The sequence below is a fragment of the Amblyomma mixtum genome, chromosome 9 (assembly GCF_055824585.1).
Source record: "Amblyomma mixtum isolate Tamu chromosome 9, ASM5582458v1, whole genome shotgun sequence".
Classification (NCBI taxonomy): Eukaryota; Metazoa; Arthropoda; class Arachnida; order Ixodida; family Ixodidae; genus Amblyomma; species Amblyomma mixtum.
Genome location: NC_143020.1, coordinates 71,799,647 through 71,826,078, shown reverse-complemented (window position 1 = coordinate 71,826,078; position 26,432 = coordinate 71,799,647). Strand labels below are relative to the sequence as shown.

General features: G+C 52.1%; 2 protein-coding genes across 3 annotated transcripts; one reads left to right on the top strand and one right to left on the bottom strand.

Annotated features, from left to right (window-relative positions):
• Positions 1 to 1,550: 1,550 nt before the first annotated feature.
• Positions 1,551 to 24,575, bottom strand: LOC149329640 (TNF receptor-associated factor 3-like). 2 transcript variants are annotated; one of them, XM_089560379.1, is made up of 3 exons: positions 14,275 to 14,483; positions 12,405 to 13,599; positions 5,595 to 5,726 (listed from the first exon to the last, which is right to left on the bottom strand). In XM_089560379.1, exons 2-3 carry the CDS (start codon positions 13,466 to 13,468, stop codon positions 5,723 to 5,725), a joined length of 1,068 nt encoding a protein of 355 aa, XP_089416505.1. In that variant the 5' UTR covers positions 13,469 to 13,599; positions 14,275 to 14,483; the 3' UTR covers positions 5,595 to 5,722. The 2 variants fall into 2 exon arrangements, with proteins under 2 accessions (XP_089416504.1, XP_089416505.1); XM_089560378.1 differs by lacking the exons at positions 12,405 to 13,599; positions 14,275 to 14,483 and adding an exon at positions 23,871 to 24,575 and having other exon boundaries at positions 1,551 to 5,726.
• On the top strand, positions 18,958 to 19,672 carry LOC149329641 (uncharacterized). Its single transcript, XM_089560383.1, has one exon. The coding sequence runs from the start codon at positions 18,973 to 18,975 to the stop codon at positions 19,471 to 19,473; it is 501 nt and encodes a 166-aa protein (XP_089416509.1). The 5' UTR covers positions 18,958 to 18,972; the 3' UTR covers positions 19,474 to 19,672.
• Positions 24,576 to 26,432: the final 1,857 nt, after the last annotated feature.

The window sequence follows — 26,432 nt, the reverse complement described above, 5'->3', positions numbered from 1 at the left end:
CTTCTGACATCGAAGGATGAGCGCGGTTGAAAAGCCGGGTCATGTCCTCCACGAACATCGCCACGCTCTCGTTTGGCTGCTGCGCTCTCGATTGCAGGGCCAATTCAGCACGCTCCCTCCGTTCGTTGCTGCTGAACGTATCCAGCAACTGCCGCCGGAAGTCTTGCCAGGTGTGGATGGCGGACTCGTGGTTTTCGAACCACGTCTTGGCGGCGTCCTGGAGGGCAAAGTAGACGTTCCGAAGCTTGCGGTCCTCGTCCCACAGATTAAATTCAGCGACCCTGTCATACCCGTCCAACCAGTCCTCCACATCCTCAAACTTGTCACCATGAAACGACGCGGGCGTACGAGGCGTATGAAGAAGCAGCGGTGGCGAACTCACAGATTGCTGGAAGGTCTGGCTGGCCACCGTAGAGGTCATCTTGCGGGATGGCGCGGTGAGGGGATTGTACTCGGGGGCTAAGCCTTTCAAGCGGCGGCTTGACTTGTGGACATGTGTCGTGTCCAGGGGGTGTGACGGAGCGCTGGAGGTTCCTGCTACCTCTTCGTGCATAGATCGGACCCAGCACCTCCACCAAAAATCTCACGGACGCCTGTAGAACGTTCTATCCCTGGCAGAACAGTATCTGGCGAGCACACTGGGCAGAGCGCAGCCGGCAGGCTCTAGCACCGAGCAGAAGAGGACGAAATCCGGCGCGCGACAAAGGTCGAAGACAGACCGCACGGGGGCGCCGGTAGAGTGATGTCTAAACTAAGTGCGGCAATGTCACACGAAGTCTAGAGCTATATCAGTCCGATACGAGCAAAACAGTGCATGCCGCTGATATGAAAAACGTAAAGGCCATGATATGAGCAAGTAGAGGACAAGTATTTTAATGAATCCTTGTCGTTCAAGAACCTTTGCATTTTTGTACATATGCAACGGCCAGAAAAAAATCTCAATGACGCTGTCCTTCGTTCAGTGTACTGCGCAGCAGCAGGAGCTGTCACCGGTCATGTATAGTGAGTAATTGCACCGAAATTTTAGTCGCAACAGCGAGCACATGTATAAATGAGGAGTTCTGCAAAATATGCAAAAATATGTAAAATGTAAAAATATAAAAATAACAAATTAATTGAAGTTTCCGATTTGAAAATCTAAAGAGCGACTTTTGAAATCTCAGTGCAGCTTTCGCGTCAGAAGTTTATGGGAACTTTATACCCTCTAAGTTTCCGAATCTATGTTCCGAATTGAAATGCGTGGCTCCGTAGACTCCGCGGCCGCCGCGAGATGCCACGGCGAGCCCGCTTGGCATAGATAGGCACTTGAAAGCTTGTGCTAGGATGGGGCTCCTTGCGTTGTGTGACTCCAGATGCATGGGCGTTGCCACAAAATCTAATCCGATCTAGCAATGTCCGTGCCAAAATGTCTTTTCTAGTCTGAAAGAAACATTGTAGGGGACAAAATCCAGAATTACTTCCGGCGCCGCTGGTTGTTTTGGGCAGCATTGCGTGACAGTTCGAAAAAAATTCGGGGCGGGCTGAAGCCCCATAAGCAAACCCCCTGGCTACGCCCCTGGTACAGGCGTATTTGAATCATATTTGAATATATGATTCAAATATGATTCAAATATATTTCAATATGATTCAAATATATTTGAATCAGTGTCTATGGAGCAGGAGACTTTATTTTCAGATTCCTTAAGTAGGTATGACGACCGGTTTTAATGGCCTGCTTGGTCAAAATTAGGTAAAGAGGAAGTAGTAACAGGCGGATAAATTACTTCGAAAACCTCAATGGCTTCAATAAAAGGTGATGCAAGCAAAGCGGCAAGGGAAGAGGAAAATTTGGCTCCGAAAGGGAAATTATTACAATTGCTTTCTACCTATGAGGCATTCTGCGCGTGGCTTGGATTAGCTGCAATCATTGCTCTTTTATTATTATGCGCTTACAAGCCAAGCAACAATCCACTTGAGCTTTGTTTTTTCCGCAGGGAGATTTCGTTCCGTCACCCCAACTTTCCAAGCCATATGCGTTTTCAGTTCAGAAAGGTTTTTGTTCTTCTGGGCGGTTATATTTGTGGTTATTTTTTAGTAAATATCCACCGGCGGCGGTACCGCAGCCGATACCTTCTCAGTCTGGACGCAAGTGAGCCCAACTCACTAGTGTCCTTTCTATTCGCCATGATGAAAGCGCTTTCGTACGGCTCTTTACAGGTGTTCGCAATTTAGTGGGATTGAGAGGACCCTCGCATCACTCTAACAATTTATTTAACAGCTGTATCTCACCGGAACTCACCTATGGTGGTCAGAAACGTGGAGGCTAACGAAGAGGATCAGCTTAAGGGAAACGCAGCGAGTTATGGAAAGAAAAATGATAGGTGTAACGTTAAGAGATCGGAAGCGGGCGGAGTGGGTGAGGGAACAAACGCGGGTTAATGACATTCTAGTCGAAATAAAGAGGAAGAAATGTGCTTGGAGAGGGCATGTAATGCGAAGGCAAGGTAACCGCTAGTACTTAAGAGTAACGGAGTGGATTCCAAGAGAAAACAAGCGTAGCAGGGTGCGACAGAAAGTTAGGTGGGCGGATGAGATTAAGAAGTTGGATCCACGCTCCAAATTCTTTTAATGGGTGCAAGGCGGTCGGCCGTGACGTCATGGTAATATGTCATCGCTATTGGTTGAAAAGAAGTGCTTTGAAGGATGAATGCCACTTCGTTCATGATTCGTTTCGGACTGTATAGTGAATCTAAACACCGATTCTGGCCGCGTATATGTATTTAGTTTGCTCGCCATGTGAGGAACACGTTACCGCTCAACCTGTGCTGAGTGGAGTGTGCCCCCATTGTGTTCACCATTCCAATCGTTAGAAGAGCAACCGCCGACTCGCTTTGCTTGATGCGAGTTCCAGCGGGTGCAGAAAAAATAAACAGCGGCTATCTCGGAGAGAGAGAGAAAAAAAACAGCTACACACGCTTCTGTGCAAATACTTTTATTCTTGAAGTACCAGCTCACAATCCTCAAAATTTCACATTGAATCCCTTTAGAGCGAGAGCACTACTCCTCAGGGTTCAAGTTCCGATTTCGATGTGGATGAGACAATGACCTTCAGTGCCTCACAAGGTGAAACCGAACTTAACAGCGCGGTAGTATGACCCAAGCTGTGGTAGTGTGAGCACCTGACCACGTGATCAGACAACTATTCCGTACCTGACTTGACCCTAATTCTGACACTTGATTGGTGACCGTGGGCATTACGTAGACAATGACCTTCGATGCCTCACAACGTCAAACTAAACTTGAATGGGTGGTGGTATGGCCGAAGGTGTGGCAGTATGAGCACGTGATGATATGACTGACCATTGGGCTCCTGGCCTTGACCTTGACATTTGATTTTAATCGGTGGTGACCATGCATAACAGAGCCTTCGCTCGTATAAATAGGTAGGTACAAGCCACATTGAACCCCAACTATTTTTTTAGTCACACATCGGTGATAGCGGTCTTATAAGCAGGGGTAAATTTAGCCTAATGATCTCAGTAAAGTTGTTCGTTTCTTCACAGGAAGGTTCTCAAATCCTTCCTTTAGTTAATTCGGCGTGGGGGAAGACCAGGAGGCATTCTTGTAGGTGATGAGATAGAATAGCATATATTTACAACGTACATGTACAAGGAGTAAAAGTGGAAAACAGCAAACATGAATTTACAAAAAGGGAAAACAAACTTTGCGCAACTTTACTCTTCTACCTAGCAGGTTAGAGCCTAAGAAGCAGAATGTTACATGCTAAGCATGGAGCCCCAGCTCAGGCTGGTCTCCATCCGTTTACTTCGGTTTTTATAACCGTAACAAACAAAGAAATGGGGCGGTCATTTTAAGTGGCCCGCCCCAAGCATCAATTCTCCAATCATTGACCTATCCCGTGGGTTCAGCTCAGCCCCAAACCCAGGGTCTCGCTAAGAAAACAAAAATAAAGAACAAATACAACACCACTCTCTCGTCGGAAAGAGCATGCTCATCCTCTCCCGTTGGGGCTCTCCTTCCGACCTGTCCCAAGCACACCACCGCCCCCCTCTCCACTCGCAATGCAAGTCAAGATCTTGGTACAGATGCGTACCCCCTGTTCTCAGTGCTTGTCATATGCAAACAATAGATGAGAGAGAAGCCGGTACGGCACAGACGGTGGGGGCGCTCGGACAAGGGTGATCGATGAGCGGGCGGATAAAAGTGAGGAATGCATGTCGTTCCCCACGTCGCCAGAAAATGCTCGAATCGTGCTTTCCTGGGCTCTCTCTGTCGGCTCGGCATACCAGCTACGAAAGGGTTCCTGTTTTCCCCCACAAATTGATAGAGACACCGTGAAGATAGCAGTGAGTCAAAAATTCCAACTCCCTACTGCACTGTGCTTGGAGGTGCTTTCGTTCACAATGGACAGCCCCTTCCGTGGGGGCAGCGCCCTACACAGTAGTTGCAGCTAGAATTTAGCAGCGGCCTTACAATCTCCAAGAACCTGCGAAATTTTCGGCACTGTGAACAAGAAGGCTGATTCCACTGGTGATGCTTACTGGAAGGAACTTCCACCCGACTATAAAAAAAAAAGTTTTGTAATCTGGCACTGGTCATGGAAGGATTTCAAACATAACACGCAGTTCATTGTTTTCCACGTAGCCGTCTTTGATGAGCTCTTCGACTTTAAGCGACTGCTTATCGATCCACGCACCAAAGTTGCGGCATGCATTTGGCTTTTGAAAGGACGTGTGAGAAGGATTATCAATTTCCTTCTCAAGTACGCGATCTGCGCTGCTTTTCTTGGGATGCATCACGGAAAGCTTGATCGTATGGTTAAATGGCCACTGCACAAGGTCGTCCATGTTGCCCTTATACAGGCAAAACCACGCGTGCAGTCGAACAGATTCACCATCTTTATGGAGGTAAACTCCTGGAGACAAGTTGTAGCCGCGCAGGTACACGAGGTCGCTCTCATACTGAGCCCAGACTTCCTTCAACGCGTTCTCCTGGAGCGACTTGACATCCTTTACTACAAACACGCACAGCGCATTGCTCAGTTCAGTGTTTCGCACAATGCTTTTGACGTGCTCCAATGTCTCCAAGCTAAGTTCAGTATTTTCTTGCGCTGCAGCTTTTGCTGCTTCGATTGCAGTGGCGTTCTCTGACATGTGTTTTTGAGTTTGGCTTGCTGCATTAGCGATTTCATCCTTCAGAGTTTTCTCTAATTTCTTTATATTTTCGGAACGATTCGTTGTAGAAGACCTCGAGGCCAAAACCGATTTCAGTTCCTCGTTAGATGCGTCCATTTTAGACATGATTTGTGTGAAACTGTCAAGGAGTTTCCCAACTTCTGTCTTAACCTCCTGTCGCTGATTTTCCCTAGCGTTGTTTATCGCGTGGGAGATCTCGTTCAGCCTGTCACCGTGTGCACTAATGTGAGAAACCATTTGCCCGAGAAACTCCTTCACTTCCCCCGCCTGTTTTTCAAATGTTTCCTTCAGAGAACATTCAAAAGCAGCGGCGTTCCAGGAATCTGAATGTCCTTCGCCGTCCGATGTAGCAGGCTTTGCCGACTTGCAGTAGCAGTTTTTCAGGTGCGGGATCACACTGCGACAGGGAACGGTGGCAGAGCACTTGGGACAGCAAACAGAGTGGTGTCCACAATCGCGCTGGAAATGCTTGGCGATCCGCGAAGCAGGAGCCACATACTCGCAGCCAGCTCCTTCGTTCCAGCACATCACCTGCAATGATAAGGCACGCATAAGGTAGGACTGAGATAACAGCGATGACTGCGACGGAGGAAAGAGCGAACCTTTGTCGTTTGGTGGTGCAGAACGGAGTTTTACCACGCTTTAGGTCGTGAATTTCGATCGCGAGAGAACAAGAAAACAAAGAGAGTTAATCCGTACAGTTTCAAGCTGTGATATCGCTGGTCAATTCTGTCTCATTCCAGCTTCAAACATGAGTATGATAGCGCGGGATTGAGGGAAAGAAAACGTATTCCGTAGCGTTTATGCGAAGCCAGAAACAAAATGTGATCTATTCAAACGCGATAGCATTAGATCATATCTTCGGTGAAAACTGTGGGGCCTAACGGAATTCCTGGTCCCAAAGAAATTCTTCATTGGTTCGCAACGAAATTTCCCATTGGTTTACAGGTTCTAGCATAGATGACCTCGTAAGGCGGAAAGGCTGTCGTCGACAGAGTCTTAGGCTGCCACAGATCCGTAACGTCATAAGTCCCTGAAAAATCCCGGGAGCGCCAGCGGCGGAGGCCTTGAGCTGCCTGAGAGAATGGAAGCTTTCCACTTCTCGCGAAAGCCACCAGGAGCGCTGTCAGTGAGCGCGACGTCATCGTTCGTCCTCAAGGAAGCGGTGTCTAAAGTTTTCATTGCCACGGGGACATGTTGGAGCAGTGTGATGTGATGCCGTCATCTGGATGGTAGAAGGAGCGGGTGCTATCGTGTTTCACTCTTAAAGAGGCTGTGAAACACTGCTTGAAGAGTCGCCGGCTATACTTCACTGAATTCTTTATATCACACAGATGCTGAGTCAAAATGAATTACAGAAATCGGCGCATAGAAACGGGAGTTATCCATAGCAGAAACTTCAAAATACAAGCAAACAAAGTGGAGCCCCCAACACCGTTATCGCGGTGCTTCCCATTATTTAATTTTCCCAATCAAGCGATTGAGAGGGACTAATCAAGGCAGCCTGTGCCAGCACGTCGCGGAACTTTGCACACCATGGTTGCCTGTTTGCTGTAAGTCGTTCCTGCCAAGGTTGCCAGAGTTGTTTCTATGGTTACAACAGCCACGTCGACGCCATGCTGGCCCAGCGATGCTTCAACGTCGCGTCAAGAGCGCAGACGGGAACATTGATCAATGGCCGTAGGCGCCAACTGCGGAGGAGAGGGGGGGGGGGGGGTCTGCAGGGCTCGAGCTCTCCCCCCCCCCACAGCCACTACGCATGTGCAGATCGCCCTGGGGCGCCAGAGGGTGCCATGTTCCCGCCAACAGCGCAACAGCGCGCACGCCTGGCGCGTCGAGACCATGGAGGAAGAAAAAAACTAGTAGAGAGTGCGCTCAGCCTCTGCAAGCCATCCTCCTCTGACGCCGCTGCCGAGGGCCCTTTTGCGCACTGACACTTGGGAAATAGGCCCTCCACAATTACCAGACTGCCAACCGGCGGTGCTTTTAGTGAACGTCCGTGCTCCGATGTAGCGCAGAAGCGCAGCGCCTGTGTTGAAGCTTTGGCGGAATGCCTACCGATCTCGAGGTTGTCTGAAGGCTCCGCGTCTCAACGCTTCTGTTGATTACGCTCTTGTGTTTGGGGTGCACTGTAGAAAACATTAGGTAAACTTTTCATCAAAGGGTGCGGCCGCGACCTCGTCACTGTTCAAGTGTGGTTCATAAAGAGAATGGAGAGGAATTCCTTTCGTCGTTATACACACATACGGAGCGTGTATTTCAGCGCATGCTATAACCGAAGAACTCGAGAGTAGGCGAAGAAAACGAGCCTCTAAAAAAATCTCTGCCTCTCCCGTAATCGAGAGTAGAGTAAGCATGAAATATTTACGGGCATAACACATTGGTTGTAGATGGTACTAGTCAAAACCTTGAAATGGGTCTAGTGTTCAACACACCAAACCACGCTCTTCTTGTTGCGTCGAAGCGATCGCCTGCAACAGTGCGGGCTTAGGTAGGCAGCCGCGAACCGTGGCGGCCTTGTCGCTTTCGGGAGCGGCCACATAATCATGGCGTTGTCGGCAGGGGCGAGCAGTCCTCTGCTGTGGCGTATCACTCGCAAAGCGATCGCTTTCCGCAAGACGCTTCCTCTCTCTCCTTTCATCAGGATCCATAGCTCGGCTTACGTAGTTGTGACGGTAGCGGCAATGAAATGCAGGACGATGCAGAAGCGTACGCGGACACGACTATGTGAAGGACCGTGTACGCGAGGCCTAGGCATGGCCCAAAAGAACTCTCTCCACTCACTAGCACCAGAGACACTGTGTGTGGCTTCAAAACTGCTGCCCTGCCCCGTCTGCGAAGGCGGTTGTGTGGAATCCGGCGGCCGCAACAGAAAGACGTGCAAAGTAGCCAGAGGGCTAAAGAGGACAGAGGACAGCCGTGACCCTCATAAACATGTCAAGTTCGAGAGGAGTGCGTCTTCAGCTCAGCATGACCCCGCGTTCGCGAAGAGGCCGGCACCCTGCGGCGCCGAGGGTAGGCCGGAACGCTCGTGGCACAATCAGTTTCCCGGAGTTCGCGGGCCCACAGGCCAGCAGTGTCTTGCAACGCAACGGCCTTACTAACGGCTTGAAGTGGCGGGGGAGGCCGGCAAGCCAGCACCAGGAGGACTCCCAGCAGAGGAGGCGAGGCGCTGGTTTAGGGGAACCGTTGCCCTCCGAGGGACACCTGATCCCCTTCGACACATCTCCAACGGGGCCGCCGGCCTTCGCGTCCTAACGGCCGCGGCTTCGTGGAAAAATCGGCGGGCGCCCTTGGTCGGCTGCATGAGTAGCGGCGGCGAAAAACCGTTGGGCGAGGAGGACACCGAAGGGAAGAAAGAGAGTCCTCAGAGAGACGCGTTGGAGACAGAAGAGACAACGGACAGAACGAGCAGGGACAGGCGAGGTGAACGGAAGCAGATCGCGCTGGTCTGTAGTCGGCGAGGCTGGACCTGAGGGCATCCGCAGCAAACTGTCCGCCAGCCGAGACGCCCAAGAAGCCTGACGCCACAACCCATCATAGTACCGCCAGCCGAGACGACCAAAAAGCCTGAGGCCTCGAACCATCATAGAACCGCTAGCCGAGACGCGTGGGAAGATCCGACAGTGTCAAGGTGGAAGCCCCCGTTAGCGGTCGTCGGGCCAGTTCGCCGAAACGTGGGACCGTCACCAGGCTGAGCGCCACCCCGCCAGAGCAGCCGAGAGCGAGGCACCTGTTGGCCGGACTGCACAGACGCCTAATAGAAGACTGCAGTGAGCGGAACTCCCAGTTTCACCTTCAGGCAGAGAGGGAATAAATAAGGTTGACTCGGAGGCGTTGTGTGTTAGCTCAATTCTCTTCGTTCTCAAACTTCCTGCACGCTGGCTCAGTATCATATCGTTTCAGCGCGAGCGCTTTAAACGATTTATACGAAGTCACCCCTGCCACCTCTTCATCCACCACGCAAAGTCCAGAGCAGCCCCGACCATCTTACACCGCGCAAACCCGACTAACTGTTTCTCCTGCCATCCGCCCAGATTACCGACCTGCTCTAAAATTTGCAGAAAGTCCCTTATCTTGGGACCGTTGTCACCCCCCGTGAATGACGGAATCACAGCTCCCAACAGCATCTGATTTGCTCCTATCACCCCTTCGTGAAGACTCGATGATTCCTGCAGCTACATGTTGGCCCTTTTCTCCTCGGGTACGAGGGTTAATGGTCTCGCACCAAAACTTCAGCAAAATCCCACCGCTGCCACAACTTGTGACGTTCCCGCCTGTCGGGGGTCAGTCACAATGCAACACAATATTTGTTGCTATCTACGGGTTCTGCTGAAGCGAGGAGAATTGAGCCAACACACAATGCCTCCGAGTCAACCTTATTTATTCACTCTCTGCCTGAAGGTGAAACTGGGAGTTCCGCTCACCGCTGTCTTGTATTAGGCGTCTGTGCAGTCCGGCCAACAGGTGCCTCGCTCTCGGCTGCTCTGGCGGGGTGGCGCTCAGCCTGGTGACGGTCCCACGTTTCGGCGAACTGGCCCGGCGACCGCTAACGGGGGCTTCCATCTTGACACTGTCGGATCTTCCCAGGCGTCTCGGCTAGCGGTTCTATGACGGGTCGAGGCCTCAGGCTTCTTGGGCGTCTCGGCTGGCGGTACTATGACGGGTTGTGGCGTAAGGCTTCTTGGGCGTCTCGGCTGGCGGTCAGTTTGCTGCGGATGCCCTCAGGTCCGGCCTCGCCGACTACAGACCAGCGCGATCTGCTTCCGTTCACCTCGCCTGTCCCTGCTCGTTCTGTCCTTTGTCTCTTCTGTCTCCAACGCGTATCTCTGAGGATTCTCTTTCTTTCCTTCGGTGTCCTCCTCGCCCAACAATTTTTCGCCGTCGCTTCTCATGCAGCCGACCAAGGGCGCCCGCCGATTTTTCCACGAAGCCGCGGCCGTTAGGACGCGAAGGCGGTGGCAGCGGTGGGATTGGGTCACTGCACATGTATTATGAGCTGTGGATGCTGTTGTTGTTGCCTTGGTGGCATGGCACGTACCCACGACGGGGGACTGGCCAGGGTTCACTGAGGAGAGCCCAAAGAAGGCAAATTGGTGCCAAGCTAATGGATTACCTTTTGGTGCCAAGCCAATGATTAACTTTGGGTACGTATTGCGAGGAATTAAATATGGAATTTAAAGAAATTACGGGAAGAAATGAATGAAAAAAAAACAACCGGCATAAAGATTAGAGAATTGAATACCAGAAAAATTCTGAATGATTTTGCAATGCGGACATTTTGGGTACCATTAGCAAGGGAACCTGCCGGTAGCAATTATGTAATTGTGGAGGAAATCACAAACTTGATGCAATGCGAAACCTCTGGTGCTAGCACCGAATGAGAGAAGAAGCGGAACCGACAAAGTGAGTCCCATTCGAGAAATTGGAATTTCGAGATACGTCCTTCTCTGAAGTGCAAACCTCCGGCAATAGAGTAGGAAATGCTCCAGTGTTTCCACCTCTCCACAAGTCGTACAAAGGTTTGAGGGACTGAACCCGCATCTGCATAAATAAAGATTTAAGCGGGGAATTCTGCACCGCAGGAGTGTCATTGCAACCTCACACTGCCGGGATTTACAAGCCCGAACCTTCCATGGGTACGTGAGATGGTGGTAGTCAATAGTAGACAACAAGGGATCGTTGCACATAGTGGTAATATGCTGAAAGCGGTGAAAGCGAGACATTCCGAAAAGGATCAGATTAGGGACGTTACAGGCGACCGGTGCATTGAGAGCAGATTTTAAGGCGGAAGCCTTTAATGTCTCATCGTTGTAAGCAGCAGTTGTCGACAGAAAATGTCACGCTTTTCAATTGGTGGAAACGGTCGTGACGTCACAGTGCGCGAATTTCAAACGGGGCCAATTGCACTTTGGCTAGTAACCATACAACCAATTGAAGGGATCGTATAGTGATGCTCCAAGTGGGACTGAGCTTAGTTAATTACTTAATTACCCAATTAGCCTTACTAGTCAGGCCATATAAATAAATAAAAGCAATTAAGAAATTGGTCGAGCTCAGGAATCGAACCCCGGTCTGCGGCGTGAGAGACGAGCCCGCTATCCACTCCGCCATGCCAGCTCGATGGTTTCGAATGAACAAAGGCGCGTCTAGTGAATACGGTGTCTGCACATACTGCCATCCTCCTCCCTTCCCTTCCGGCGAGGTTTAGGTGTCCACCGAGATATGACAGATACATTTCCTTTCCTCAAATACAATTTTCATTTTCTTCATTACGGCTCCTCTTTATCTATCTTCTTTCACTCCTACCTCCCTTTCTCTACGGTGCGGTTCAGGTGTCCACCGAGATGACAGAGAATTACTGCGCCATTTCGTTTCCTCAAAAAGCGTGGCGTTCAAACGGCAAGGCATCGCGCCGAACGGGTGGTGGCGTTCCGTGGACTCCCTGGCAGCGCTACAACGCGCTGTCGCGTCCCACTCCTAAAGGCGCAGCTTAAGCGTCATTAATTAGCAGTTAATTAGTATTCAGGCATTAATCAGTAATTAACAATTAATTAGTGATTTGCCATCACTTAGTAATTAGTACTCAAATATATGTGACGCCACCAGTGCCACAGAAACAGCGAAGGTGGTGCGGAAAACGCTTCCGCCTCTACCCACTTTAGACAGTCAAAGTGCCCCCTGAATTTTTGCTAAAAAGTCTGCTGCATCGTTTTGAGAAATACCGCAGTGACCTGGGATCCAGACGAAGCGCACCTCTTTCACCCATCCAGAAATGAAATACTTCAATGAGCGGCTCAATAGATCGTCCCGTTTAGAATCCAGCGCCAACAACACAGAAAGGCAATCTGACAGGAAGATAACCTGGGAGACACTGGGGGGAATCTTTAAAGCAGCCAGCCCAAGAGCCATAAACTCCGCTAGAAATAGGGGAGTGTAATTCGGGACTCGAAGTGAATAACTCCAAGAGAGATCCTCAAAAAAAATGCCAACGGCTGCGTTCTGGCCAGCCCCGGACGCATCTGTAGCAATCACACTGTGGTGGGGGAAACAGTCAAGGTGTTCTGAGAGGAGACTAAGTAGGGTCCTGGACGGCAGATGCTTTGCATTAGGTGGGAAAATATAATCAAAAGCAATATCCACAGGGGACGTTGCAGAACCTACTCTACACACAGAACTGAGATCTATACCAATGACCGATGCACTCACAGCCACACTATGTTTGCACCATCCTCTTCGTCTTTTCCTGGCTCCGTTTGCAGAAGCTCCGGTGGCACGCCGTCGCGTACGCCGTGCTCGACGCAGAATGCATGCAGCGCACCTTCGGATGGAAGCGGGTAGTGGGCCGCCAGCATGGTGCGATACGCCTTGGGTGAACAGCGGTAAACGTCCAGGGCGAAGCGCAGCGTGGGCTCCGTCCAGCGCACAGGAGCATCGCCGGGCTGCTTCACGAGACGCTCAACCTGATCAGCCCGCAGGAAGCGGGATAGCCGCTCTGACTGACGAGACAGAGTTGCTTTGACTCGTGCCGCCTGGCGCGCCGCCTCGCAAATGTCGCGCCGCAGGTCGGCGCTCTGCTGCTTCAACGTCGTCACCTCCCGTCGCAGCTCGTCGTAGGTGGGAGGCCTCGCAATCAGGGGCGGTGGTCCAACCACTGCACTGGATGTCTTTGCCGAGAGCGATTCAACAGACAGGATGATGGGCATGGGAGGAGAGCCACCCTGTCCTGGCACTGCACTGCTCACAGCCGAGTCTGGCAGGGCTCTGGGCACCACCAAGCTCGGTTGGCTCATGGGCACCAGGATGATGGGGCCGGCGTTGGGAAGGCAGCCAAGTGGCGGTAGCACTATGTTTTGGGGCCGGGCAGGAGCTGCCGCAGCACGGGGAACAGGTACTGATGCGAAGGCATTGGAGCTGGCCACGGTGGCAACCGGCGGCCGGCCACTGATGAGGCCCCGGTCCTGGCCCAGGGTGGTGGCCGGCACGAGGACGACGTTGCCACCCGAGGTGGCCACCGTGAAGGCCGGCTCAGCCACACCCCTGGCCGGCTGGGCCCAGCAGGGAGGGGCCGCTGAGTGCACGCCCGCCTGCTGGCTGGTGGCCACCGCTGAAGGGGCAGCTCCAGTGGTGGCAACAGTCGTGGCATCACTGCTGTTTCCGGCTGGGCTGTGTTGTGCCTGAACCCTCATTCCGCTGGCCTGTCGGGGAACCAGAGCTGTGCGCCCGCCGTCGCGCAAAGCAGGCACGGACTCGCCGCCATGGCACGGCGTCATCCTGGCTGGCCAGCTGACCCTTCCTCCTCCTCACTAGCGTCGGATCGAGCCAATCCGAGCGGTGGCCTGTGGCGTGACCTCATCGGAGCAGAGGAACGCCGGGTGCAGAGGAGCGCAACGGTCACTGGCGGCTATAAAAGGAGATCCGCACTGAGACGCGGGAGCGTATCTGTCCTCGCTTCGGCGAGCGCGGCTTCGGCCGCTTATCTGTTGTTTGAGCAGCGTCCGCTCCGGCGGACGCAGTTGTTGCTGCGACGCGCGTCTTTTCTTTCCTTTTTCTCTTTTCTCTGATCTCTTAACTCTCCTCTATCTGCTCGTGGCAGCGGTGGTGGCTTGGCTCGAGCCAGTAGGCAGGCCCGTGCAATTTCCTTTTCATCCTTCTCTCAGTCACAACAACAACAACAGACGCGGGAGCAAGTATCTGTCCTCGCTTCGGCGAGCGCGGCTTCGGCCGCTTATCTGATTTTGTGCAGCGTCCGCTCCGGCGGACGCAGTTGTTGCTGCGACGCGCGTCTTTTCTTTCCTTTTTCTCTTTCCTTTGATCTGTTAACTCTACTCTATCTGCACGTGGCAGCGGTGGTGGCTTAGCTCGAGCCAGTAGGCAGGCCCGTGCAATTTCCTTTTCATCCTTCTCTCAGTCACAACAACAACAACAACAGACGCGGGAGCAGACGGGCAGCAGACACGCCATCGTGACAGAGAGACGCTCTCTGCAGGGCCTCGTCCTAGCACGTTGTGCTCACTGCCCTTGTACATATCTTGTAAAAAGCCTTGTGAATATTGTACATAAACGTCAGTTCACTTACCGTCCCATCGACCGTTCTTCGCTCAGCTCTGCTGAACAAAGGCAGCAGGCTGAGACGCACAAGTCTCAACAGTGGTGACTAGGGTGCGACGCACCATTCGTAACAATGGTGGCAGCGGTGGGATGTCGCGTCCCAACAGTGGTGGCAGCGGTGGGATGCCTAAACCACAACAGTGGATGACAGCTGCGGGATCGACCGGCGTCAGCTACCTCGGCGCGTTGAGTTCCTGATGTTTTACCCTCAATTCGGCAGACTGCTCTAGCACACGTGATTGTAGTCTAGTGTAGGGCTGTGTGTTGCACTGGAGAGAGCTTTGCCGTTTCGAGCCATGTCGGAGCGCTTTGAAACGAAAGCTAGTGCACAGTGAGTTAACAAGGCTTTGTTGTAAAGAATTGCTTGCGCGTTTTATGCTAGTAGTGCTTAGTATTGAACGGCAAGAGAATTCAAATAAAAGGGCGAACAGCAAGAGGCTATTGTTTGCGATGGAGGACCTTAAAGTGAAGGAACTCATCGAAATTTGCGAAGAGTTGGGCATTGATTTGGGCCCCACGAAACGAAAACATGCGATCCTTGAGATCATGCGGGCACAGGAAGTAACGGCTGAGGAAGCCAACGAGGCCTGGGATGAGATCAAAGAACGCCGTGAGCGCGAAGACGCAGCAAAACGGAAGCAGCCTGAGATAAAACGGCGTGCTCGCGTTAGGAAACTTATGGACCTAGAGCTTGAAGCGCATCGGATAAGTTGCGAGAGAATTGAAGCATTGTCCGTTCTGCATGAGTCCAACGGCCGGCAGCCGAGAGACAGGCCACGGCCCTTCGTGATCGCCGAAGATATGGCGAAGTATTTGGCGGAGTTTGAGCGCGTCTGCGAGGGAAAGCGCGTTGAGTGGAATAGTTGGGCACAGGAGTTGGTAGCCTTTCTTTCCAGCGAAGCGTATGAAGTTATCAAGCGCCTGTTGGACGGCGGCTTGGCGAACTACGATGAGTTGAAAGGCTTTTTACTGATGAAATATGACTTGTCACCGGAGGACCTTCGCCAAAGGTACCAGCGAGAGCAAGATAGTACCAAATCGTTTTACGATTTTCCCTATCAGTTTAAAGCCGACATTTTAGAATATCTCGAAAATGCGGAAGGTTCGGACGATCGTGGCACAGAGGTGGAGTGCGTAGCTTTGGAGCAGGCCTGCCAGTGCGGCACACAGGAAGGTAGTCCGTACGTGGCAGATGTAACTGCTGCTGTAACAGTGGTAGATGTTCCACATTCGCGAACTGTGGAGACCTCTCTATCTTCGGATAAGGTAGCCACAGCATCGGACAATGCAGTTACAGAGGTCTCTCGTATTGAGAGTGGAGCAGAGCTGAAGGAAATTGGATCTCCTGGCGTTTCAAAAGCAGGAGCAGTTGCAGGGAATGGCAGAGAGGATGTTCGGCTGGACATTAATGAAAAGGCCAGTGCCAGTTCTAGCGAAGTCAAACAGGATGACGCACTGTGTTGTGCATCGCGTTCGGCAGAAACGCAGGCCAGTGCCTGTTCTAGCGTAGTCAAAGAGGATGAAACACTGTGTTGTGCATCGCGTTCGGCAGAAACGCAGGCCAGTGCCAGTTATAGCGAAGTCACAGGATGACGCTCTGTGTTGTGCATCGCGTTCGGCAGAAACGCAGAAACGTGACACTTTCGGTCAACGGATTCGGATGCATATAGAGTTCGCGGACGCTAAGTTGGACGCTAGTGTTTACGGCGATCGATGCAAAACGCGTCTCGTGCTTTCGCAGCGCTGTGAGCTTAGTCACATTCCGGAAAGCAGCTGCAGTAGCGGAAACGCCGCAACTGAGTGCAAGGCAGACCGTCATCTGCAATCGGCTGGAACGCGTCAGGAGCCTGGCGAGAGCTGCGTGCCAGCACTTATGTCGGGAGAGAACGCTGGTTTGTCTGCGTCTGAAGACACAGGTGCTGGACGGTAGTGGCCTTCAGAACCATCCAGACGACATGGGGGTTGTGGACGTCATTCTATGCGAGGAAGATGAGGACGTATGTGTACTCAGGGACGCTGAGGCGGAAGAGCGCAGGTTTGAGGAATACAGGAAAGGCGCCGAAGACAGATGTGAGCCAAGTAGCGCACGTGAATCGGCTCTCAATCAGAGGGATATTATCAGAGAGCAGCAATTTAGGGGACAGAAGCAGCATGAGCTTCCACGGGAGAAAATTAGAGGAAAGCTCAAGATAGCAAGTGGCAACCTGAAGGAAAGGAACCGCCAGTTAAGGAAAGTGGACTATCATCCCAAGGTGGTAGACAAACAGGAGAAAGAGTGGTGCTGCCGAAAGGAGAGGAAAGGCAAGCACGAGAAAGAGAGTTGCCACCGAAAGATGAAAGGCAGGCATAAGAGTGGTGCCTCCGAAAAGAGAGAAAGGGCACGCGCGCAGAAACGCGCTGCCGCCATCGGAAGCACCAGCGTCTCCGGCAAAATGTCTGCAGCAAAGTCCGTCACTTTGTCAACCCAGAAACTATCGTTAGAATCGGAGCTAAAGAAATGTGCGAGGGCACAGGCTGTCATGCAGGCTATCATTTTCCGCTGCGGTCACGGGAGAAACCACGGTCCCACAGAAAACGGCACGCTCGCGCAGTGAAAACGCGTGTGTGGCTCATGAAGCGAAAGATTGTACGGGGCCGTAGTGACGGAGGTAACAAGTTAACTGGCCAGAAGGAAGCGTCTAAGCGCTCCGCCAAGCATAGTTATCGCGATGGACAGCCGCGAGTTGACACGACGCCATTTTGTAGGCCGAAAATCAAAAGGCCGGGTAGATGCGGACCTCGCATCGTGCGAAAAGGACAGGTGCGCGTGAAATTGAAGATTCGTGGAAGGTCTCACTTGCCGTCACGAAAAAAGAAAGAATGGTCCCACCGGAGGCGTTGCGCACTCGAAATTGAACGCCGCGACTGGCGTGAGAAGCTTAAGGAAAGGGACAAGTTGTCAGTGTCTTCTTCCCGTAGAAACTGGAAGGACAAGTACGGAGAGAGAGGAGAGCGCAGCTACAGCGAAAGAGTAACGCTGTCGTAGACGCACTAAGCCATGCGTTCTGAGCAAGGCAGCCTTAGACTTCCTCGTGACTTATATGTTGTCACTTTGCGAACAGCTGTCAAGTTCGCTCGTAGATTGGGGCAAAATTGATGTCTTCATTTGTGGCCTCAGCTGAGCGTCTTCTGAACCAAGTGATCTCAAGAGACCAAATTTATTTTGCATTCATTCATTCCGTTTGTCACATGCGTTTGACACGAGTTAATTACTTTAGAGTTCTTGTATCCCACATGTGCCTCTTGTTGAAGAGGGAGCAAAAAGGGGACAGAAATATAGCTAGTAGAGTTTTTTGTGGCATTGAAGTCTGGCGTTTTGACAGGTGGCAGAGGGCACTTGCTCGTGTTGGGTTTGTCTGTTGTCGATCGATTCTTGGCAAGGTGCAGAATCATGCACGACCGGTGCCGAGCAGCAAGTTCTTCCGGAGGACCGAGCGAAGCTGGTCCAGACACCTGGGCGACAAGGCGGAGGCACAGCGATCCTGTCCTGCGAGCGGGGCCTGTTCACGGCAAGGAGCATGGAGCCACCTGCGGCTGAACACCGGACGGGAACTGGGAGGAGCCTGGTGTTCGAGCGCGCCCCGCATCCGAGCCACGCGGAAGCAGCTCGTCTTCGTGGCGCATTGTCTGGCGGCGGGGGTGCTGTTGTGCCTGAACCCTCATTCCGCTGGCCTGTCGGGGAACCAGAGCTGTGCGCCCGCCGTCGCGCAAAGCAGGCACGGACTCGCCGCCATGACACGGCGTCATCCTGGCTGGCCGGCTGACCCTTCCTCCTCCTCACTAGCGTCGGATCGAGCCAATCCGAGCGGTGGCCTGTGGCGTGACATCATCGGAGCAGAGGAACGCCGGGTGCAGAGGAACGCAACGGTCACCGGCGTCTATAAGAGGAGAGCCGCACTGAGACGCGGGAGCAGACGGGCAGCAGACGCCATCGTGACAGAGAGACGCTCTCTGCAGGGCCTCGTCCTAGCCCGTTGTGCTCACTGCCCTTGTACATATCTTGTAAAAAGCCTTGTGAATATTAATTGTACATAAACGTCAGTTCACTTACCGTCCCATCGACCGTTCTTCGCTCAGCTCTGCTCAACGGAGGCAGCAGGCTGAGACGCACAAGTTCCAAGAGTGGTGACTAGGGTGCGACGCACCATTCGTAACAGTGGTGGCAGCGGTGGGATGTCGCGTCCCAACAGCTGCCACGCACAAGCGTCCGGCGCCGTTTGGGGACTTTCCGATGGCTGAACAGGGTGGGAATGGCAAATTTTGGGTGCCTCCCAAGGACTCCTGCTACGGTGTCTGCGAGGCGCACTTTGAAGATCAGTATGAGCCAAGGCGCACAGATCACAAGCTCAAGCCATTTGCCAATCCCACCGCTGACACCACTCATGACGTTCCCGCCTGTCGGGGGTCAGTCACAATGCAACACAATATTTGTTGCTATCTACGGGTTCTGCTGAAGCGAGGAGAATTGAGCCAACACACAATGCCTCCGAGTCAACCTTATTTGTTCACTCTCTGTCTGAAGGTGAACCTGGGAGTTTCGCTCACCGCTGTCTTGTATTAGGCGTCGGTGCAGTCCGGCCAACAGGTGCCTCGCTCTCGGCTGCTCTGGCGGGGTGGCTCTCCTCCCATGCCCATCATCCTGTATGTTGAATCGCTCTCGGCAAAGACATCCAGTGGAGTGGTTGGACCACCGCCCCTGATTGCGAGGCCTCCCACCTACGACGAGCTGCGACGGGAGGAGACGACGTTGAAGCAGCAGAGCGCCGACCTGCGACGCGACATTTGCGAGGCGGCGCGCCAGGCGGTACGAGTCAAAGCAGCTCTGTCTCGTCAGTCAGAGCGGCTATCCCGCTTCCTGCGGGGTGATCAGGTTGAGCGTCTCGTGAAGCAGCCCGGCGATGCTCCTGTGCGCTGGACGGAGCCCACGCTGCGCTTCGCCCTGGACGTTTACCGCTGTTCACCCAAGGCGTATCGCACCATGCTGGCGGCCCACTACCCGCTTCCATCCGAAGGTGCGCTGCATGCATTCTGCGTCGAGCACGGCGTACGCGATGGCGTGCCACCGGAGCTTCTGCAAACGGAGCTAGGAAAAGACGAAGAGGATGGTGCAAACATAGTGTGGCTGTGAGTGCATCTACAGCTCATAATACATGTGCAGTGACCCAATCCCACCGCTGCCACCGCCTTCGCGTCCTAACGGCCGCGGCTTCGTGGAAAAATCGGCGGGCGCGCTTGGTCGGCTGCATGAGCAGCGACGGCGAAAAACCGTTGGGCGAGGAGGACACCGAAGGAAAGAAAGAGAATCCTCAGAGAGACGCGTTGGAGACAGAAGAGACAAAGAACAGAACGAGCAGTGACAGGCGAGGTGAACGGAAGCAGATCGCGCTGGTCTGTAGTCGGCGAGGCCGGACCTGAGGGCATCCGCAGCAAACTGACCGCCAGCCGAGACGCCCAAGAAGCCTTACGCCACAACCCGTCATAGTACCGCCATTCGAGACGCCCAAGAACCCTGAGGCCTCGACCCGTCATAGAACCGCTAGCCGAGACGCCTGGGAAGATCCGACAGTGCCAGGATGGAAGCCCCCGTTAGCGGTCGCCGGGCCAGTTCGCCGAAACGTGGGACCGTCACCAGGCTGAGCGCCACCCCGCCAGAGCAGCCGAGAGCGAGGCACCTGTTGGCCGGACTGCACCGACGCCTAATACAAGACAGCGGTGAGCGGAACTCCCAGTTTCACCTTCAGGCAGAGAGTGAAGAAATTAGGTTGACTCGGAGGCGTTGTGTGTTGGCTCAATTCTCCTCGCTTCAGCAGAACCCGTAGATAGCAACAAATATTGTGTTGCATTGTGACTGACCCCCGACAGGCGGGAACGTCACAACTAGACGCATGCCTGACAAGAATGTATCTGCAGCGCGTTCGAATACTCTGCGAGCGTGTATACATCTGCCTGCCAAAGGGGGATCCTTCATGAGCTGAAGGCCCAGCGGTCGTTCTTTTACATGCGTGAGTTTGGGACCGCAGCCCCATCCTTGGGGACGGCGCTGAAGCGCGGCCCTCTCTCTTAGTCTCGTTAAATTTCGTGCGGTGTCCGGATGCTCTCGTTTCAGTGCCCGGATGAGTGGAATGCAGTGCCCGGATGTTGGCTCTCGGTCTCGGCGTGACGTCACCACACTGCCGACAACGGGAGCTAAAAGCATTTCATGCTTAAAAGGGCGCAGTGGCTTCCAGAGCGCTCACGGCGGATGGACGTGTTGAACGAGCGCTCCGGCGCGCTGCGCAAGATTGTATTTCTCGGGCAGGCGGACTTCGGCCCGCCCATGGGCCCGCCGTTCTCCGCTATTCTCGAGGCACAAGTCGCGCAGAATACGCTCGCGCTCATACGCGGTTCCGACGTGAAATGCAGCAGTGGAGTATTTCTCTCTCTCCCTGTCGAGAGAGAGTGCCGGCGGCTTTACGTCTGCCCCTGCGCGGGGTCTCCCGGCCACTGCGCACAATCACTTACAAAAAGAAGTAAACTCTGTGTAGTGTAAATAGCCGCGCGCGGTACACTGCACTAGCGGCCAGGGTGGGGCTCCCGACCGCGTATACCGTCCGAGGTAGCACCCACGGAGCGTTCGTGTCACGCGTGCACTACCTGGCGAAGAGCAAGCGGGAAGTCAAGTCCGCCTGCGCGATGAACGCACAGAGGCTCACCATTGTTCTGTCACGGGTGCGCGCACTGCCGCGCGGCAACAGGAGCGCTTCGAGATTGTCCGGGATGATTCCCAGCGCCCTGTAGGCCTCGAGCATCTCACGACGCGGCACTGCAGAAGCGGCACAGCGAAGGAGCATGTGCTCCAATGTCTCCACTGCGCCGCAGTCAGCGCACGCGTCGCTCGGGGATGGTGGCCGCTGCGGCGAGCGAGCAGGTTGCGCTCACCACGGAGCCGTCAGCGAACACAAGCAGATGGTCGCACAGTTGCTCGTAGCGCGAGAGAGCGAAACCGAAATCCGGCTAAGAGCTACCGCTGCCTTGTCACGTGAGGGCCTTTTTCCCATGATGCTTTCCTATTATATTTTTTATGACTAGGCTTCAAGATTGTGACGTCATGCTCTCTCCTAGTTTTTTCTTCCTCCATGTAGGCCAGATCTGTACTGATATGTGCAAAGTCTTTCGATGCCACACAGCCAGAGGCTCGGGTGGCGTTAATTTTTTGCTTTACTTCCTTTGCAGTGCTTTTGTGTAATGCAAACGTGTTGGTTTTGTTGATTTAATGTAAAACACAAAACATGACAAAATGTATATTCATCTATTACCACAATTTGCATTATATTTAATACCTGTGCAATCATCAAGCTCCCACCATCTATTACCACAATTTGCATTATATTTAATACCTGTGCAATCATCAAGCTCCCACCCGATGAAGTCACATCGACTGCTAAAAACCGCCACTGTGTGGTGACACCATCAGCGCCATGACTTTGTTTTAGAGCGCAGCTCTTTGGCGTCCGTTCCTGGGTTTCGCGTCGGCGTCGGCGTCGGCGTCGGCCTCGTAACCAGCTCCGCCCCTAATGTCATGCTTTTCAATTGGTCGAAATGCTCGTGACGTCACAGTGCGCGAATTTCAAATGGGGCCAATTGTACTTTGGCTAGTAACCATACAACCAATCAAAGCGATCGTATAGTGATGCTGCAACTAAGTTGGACTGAGTTTAGTTAATTGCTTAATTAATCAATTAGCCTAATTAATATAGAGGAGAATGAAGAGGTCAGAAGAAAAGAAAGACGCGCGCCGCAGCGACAACAGCGTCCGCGGAAGGAGACGCTGCTGAAAAAAAAAACACATAAGTACGAAGCCGCGTTCCCACCACCACCACGCACTTCCCCACTCAGTAAGACGTTGCTCGTTTCATATACGTTGTGTCGAACATCCTAGACAGTTCCAACAATTGACAGGTTAATGACAGAACACGATGGATAGAAATGCAATAATGTAAATATGAAATAGCCTAATTAACCTTTCTAGTTAGACCGCATAAATATATAAAACCGAGAACGAAATTGGTCGAGTTGGGGAATCGAACCAGGGTCTCCGGAGTGCGATACGAGCACGCTAGCCACTCCGTAATGCCAGCTGAATGGTTTGGAATGAACAAAGGCGCGTCTAGCTAATACGGCGTCTTCGTTCACTCCCATCTTCCCCCTTCCCCTTACGGCGAGGTGCAGGTGTCCACCCAGATATGCGAGAGAGATACATTTCCTTTCCTCAAAAAATAAATTTACCGTCCAGCAAGGCGTACAGCCGAATTGGCGATGGCGTTCTGTGGACTCCCTGGCAGCGTTGCAAGACGCTGTCGCGTTCCACTCTTACAGGCGAAGCTTAACATGTTAACCACACATCAGTAACACACGCAGAGAGCCAATGGACGCGTCATTCGCTGGCAGCACTTGATTCATCATTCACAACCACATTCTTAACGTACGCTCCCTTGCCGCACATGCCAAGGACGTACACCACGATCACATTCTGCGCCATTCCTCTGTACTTTGCCTTGCTGAAACCTGGATGGATCCCGAAGAGCCTCTCGAAATCATAGATTTCCTATACTGCTGTGGTGCTCGCAGAGACCACAACAGAGCGGCGGGAGTCGCTATCTACTTGCGCACAGGTCTCTCTGCAATACCAGTCGAAATGTTTGGCACGTCACATGAACTTGGCGAACTGTGCGCCGCAAAGTTGCCCAACGGCTTGCTGGTAGTAGCTGCCTACTTCGCCCCTACCGCACTCACGAAAGACGTCGTGCACTTCCTGCAACTCGCATTAACCGTCCATCGATCCACACCGATTTTAGTAGTGGGGGACTTTAATGTTGACATAAAGACAAACAGCAATTTCCTAACACTTATGCGGGAGAACATCCCGTTCCTCTCGCTCGTAACGCGTCCCACGGCTGTGACAACCTCGCGAGGCACTTGTATAGATCTCGTCTTTGAGAATCAAGCATTGGTGTACCAAGTCGAACATATATCAGTCTATTTCTCCGACCACAAAGCTTCATTCATGACTGTCAAGAACTGTTAGTGGAATCTTTGTTAAAGGAATACGTGTGAAAAATAAAAAAAAAACTCTGTGATAGCGCATACATGTGTTGCTCGATTTCTTTGCCTCAATTTATCGAAAAGGTGAAACAGCTTTTTGCTGCGCTCAAATTTCGCATTAGGAAGTAACGTAATCGTCGGTAATTTTTTTTTTGGCAGCTAATTAAAATAATAAAAACCGGAAGGTACGCGGTACGGCCGATACTAATAGCATTATTATACCCCACTCTATGGACAAAACGCGCAAAACAATGCACTTAAATTGTGTTTCACTGCCCCTTTGAGGCGGATACTAAGCGTCTTCCAAGTTTTTTTGAAGAAGACTCCACCCCGTGGCAAACAAATACCTCTCACATAAATGGGCGTTTTGTTTCTGCAGCACGTTTTTCGGCAGGTCGAAGAGTGACACCGCTATCATATCACTATATAAGAATTACTGCTCACCTCTCTTGTCAACAGCTCTTTGGCAGGGAAGTACACGCAGATGACGTCTTCGTCCACGCTCTCGTAACCGTCCAGCGGACATATGTGTATGCCTTGTTCAGCGCACTGCACGTAGCACGACTCGCAGAGCGTGTGGGAGCAAGGAAGCAACGCCGTCTTGGGGCGCACCAATCCGCAAGCACTGCAAACCCTGTTCGATGGAAGAGGCTTGAGGAAGTACAGGGGCCTCCAGTCCAGCTCCGCGGAAAATCCGACCAATGTGTACTGCATGCTTTCAGGAGGCATCTTCTGGCACGCACGATCACTTTACTTGGATCCGAAGGAACTACTGCATACTTCCCGTCAAAGGGCTCAGTTATCGCATGCACTCCTCGCCCGTCGCCAGGGCGACAATCGCTGCGACATCCGGCGCCTATCCGGTGTTGGAGATGGAGGGGTCCTTAAAGGGGCCGTGAAACACAATCTTAGTTAACTGTTTTGCCTGTTGATTGCATACAGTGAGTTATAATGGTGCTATCAGCGTCGGTAATACCGCGTATATTCCGTTTTTTAATATTTTAATGTCCTCCCAAAAACAACTTCATGGCTCTGATGGTGTCACCACACAGTGGCGGGTTTTTAGCAGCGGATATGACATCACCTGGCGCGAGCTTGATGATCGGACAGACAGTAAATATACTGCGAATTGTGTGAATAAATAGACACACATTTTGTCACCTGTCTGCGTTTTATACTAGATCAACAAAAACAACTTGTTTGTCTTAGATAAAAGCCCTGCTAAGCAAGTAAAATAAAAATACACCACCAGGGGCGCTCTGGCATGGAAACAACGCTGCCAGTCTCAGCAAGAACGAGTTACAGAGAGCAGGCAACCATGGAGTACAAACTTCCGCGACGTGCTCTGGCTGGCTGTTTTGATTGGTTGCGCCAGGTGCCGTCATTGGGAGAGCGTAATAGGAGTGGGAAGCCCCGCCAAAATCGAGTTGAGGGCAGCGTTTTGTTTGCTTGTATTTTGAAATTTCTTCACTGAATAACTCCCGTTCCTGTGCATCGATTCCTGTAATTCTTTTTAGGTCAGCATCTGTGTGACATAAAGAACCCACCTGAAGTATAGCCGGTATTCCCCCAGGTAGTGTTTCGCAGCCCCTTTAAGTTGACTGACCCGTTCATCCTCGCAGGTCCCGGCTCCGAAGGACGGTGTCGAACTGCGTTATGGAGGAAACTGTACAGAAGGTTTATTTGTACATATTTATAGTCGAGATGGGAGTGCTTCTGTCGCAAAACAACATCCCGTTAAATAGGCTTCGGATTCCCCAGATATCTGACTCTGGAATAAAGTTGGGAGAACGATGTCCAAACTGATGGACAGTTGTGGACACGCAGGCGGCGATGTTGATGCTCTTTCGCTCTCTCACAGCTCGGTCAATGGAACGGGCGTAGAGACTGAGTCATAAAACACTGATGTGTCAATCTGACCACTGCGCCAAGTGTTCTGTTCGTTGCCTCCGTGGGAAAGGTCTTGCCCACTGTCTGCCAGCAGGTGAATGAACGCCCTCGTATTCCCTTGCCGGATGTCCGCAACACGACACCTCCGTCGAGGACACAGCCGTCTTTCAATTAACAGCAACAACTTGACCTTTCGAAGCACCACTCCGTATTGCGACCCGAGGGCAGACTCGGCCATCTGACGCCGCCGCCGTCTGCGCTGCTTCCGCCGTTGCTGCCGCCGCCGCCAGCCCTCGCCGCATCTTTGCTTCACGATGACTCACGTCTGGTAGTAATTCCTCCTAGGCCCGTGTTCTCCGATCTTAACATCGCCGTTGCATACTGTAGCGCATGTTTGTCCGGGAGCAAATAATCCCTCGAGCTCAGTGGCGGTCCCAGCGATTGGTTATAGGTGGCGCGGACGGACTTCCGTATATCAAAAAAAAAATAGAAACAACGATTTTTTATTTACACTCTACTTGTACAACAATTTTTGTGTACTTTGTTGTTGAAAAATCAATGGCGAACGATAAGATGTAATACCATAACTCATGCTTTGAATGCTAACGGTTACGTGAACAGGAATCATATGTAATTGATATATATATATTCATGATTTATATATGAATATTGCTGACGTAACCATTACCTTATATAATTGATATATATTTACGCGGCGGTGAAATTTAGATCAAGGAAAAATTCCAGCGGCACGCGAACTGTGCGATGTCAGTGCACGTTAAGAAATTGCCGGAGCCCTTCATTCCGGCGTCCCTCATAGCTTGAGTCGCTTTGGGACGTTAAACCCCCATAAAACACACAAGCAAAACAGAGATATTTATCTCACAATATTTCAAATTGAATGATAGGGCCAATCCTGAAGCGCAAAAGTAACTGTGAGGGCACGGCAGGACCACGATACCTCGACAGTCGCGTACGAATTGCACTCGTATAACTACCAACCTGTTGTATAACTACTACTGTTGTAAGACAGTATTAGCTTACAACGTGACTTACTGTGGCAGTAGGAAACTGGTGTGAAAAATGGCAAATGTCTTTAAATATTGCTAAGTGTAA

What these genes read in the sequence shown, in the direction of transcription:
- LOC149329641 (XM_089560383.1), top strand. Translation starts at nt 18,973, where the DNA reads ATGCCCATCATCCTGTATGTTGAATCGCTCTCGGCAAAGACATCCAGT.
- LOC149329640 (XM_089560378.1), bottom strand. Translation starts at nt 24,155, where the DNA reads ATGCCTCCTGAAAGCATGCAGTACACATTGGTCGGATTTTCCGCGGAG. An exon ending in AAGAGCTGTTGACAAGAGAG is followed by an intron (nt 5,727 to 23,870) that starts GTGAGCAGTAAT and finishes TTATCATTGCAG; the next exon opens with GTGATGTGCTGGAACGAAGG.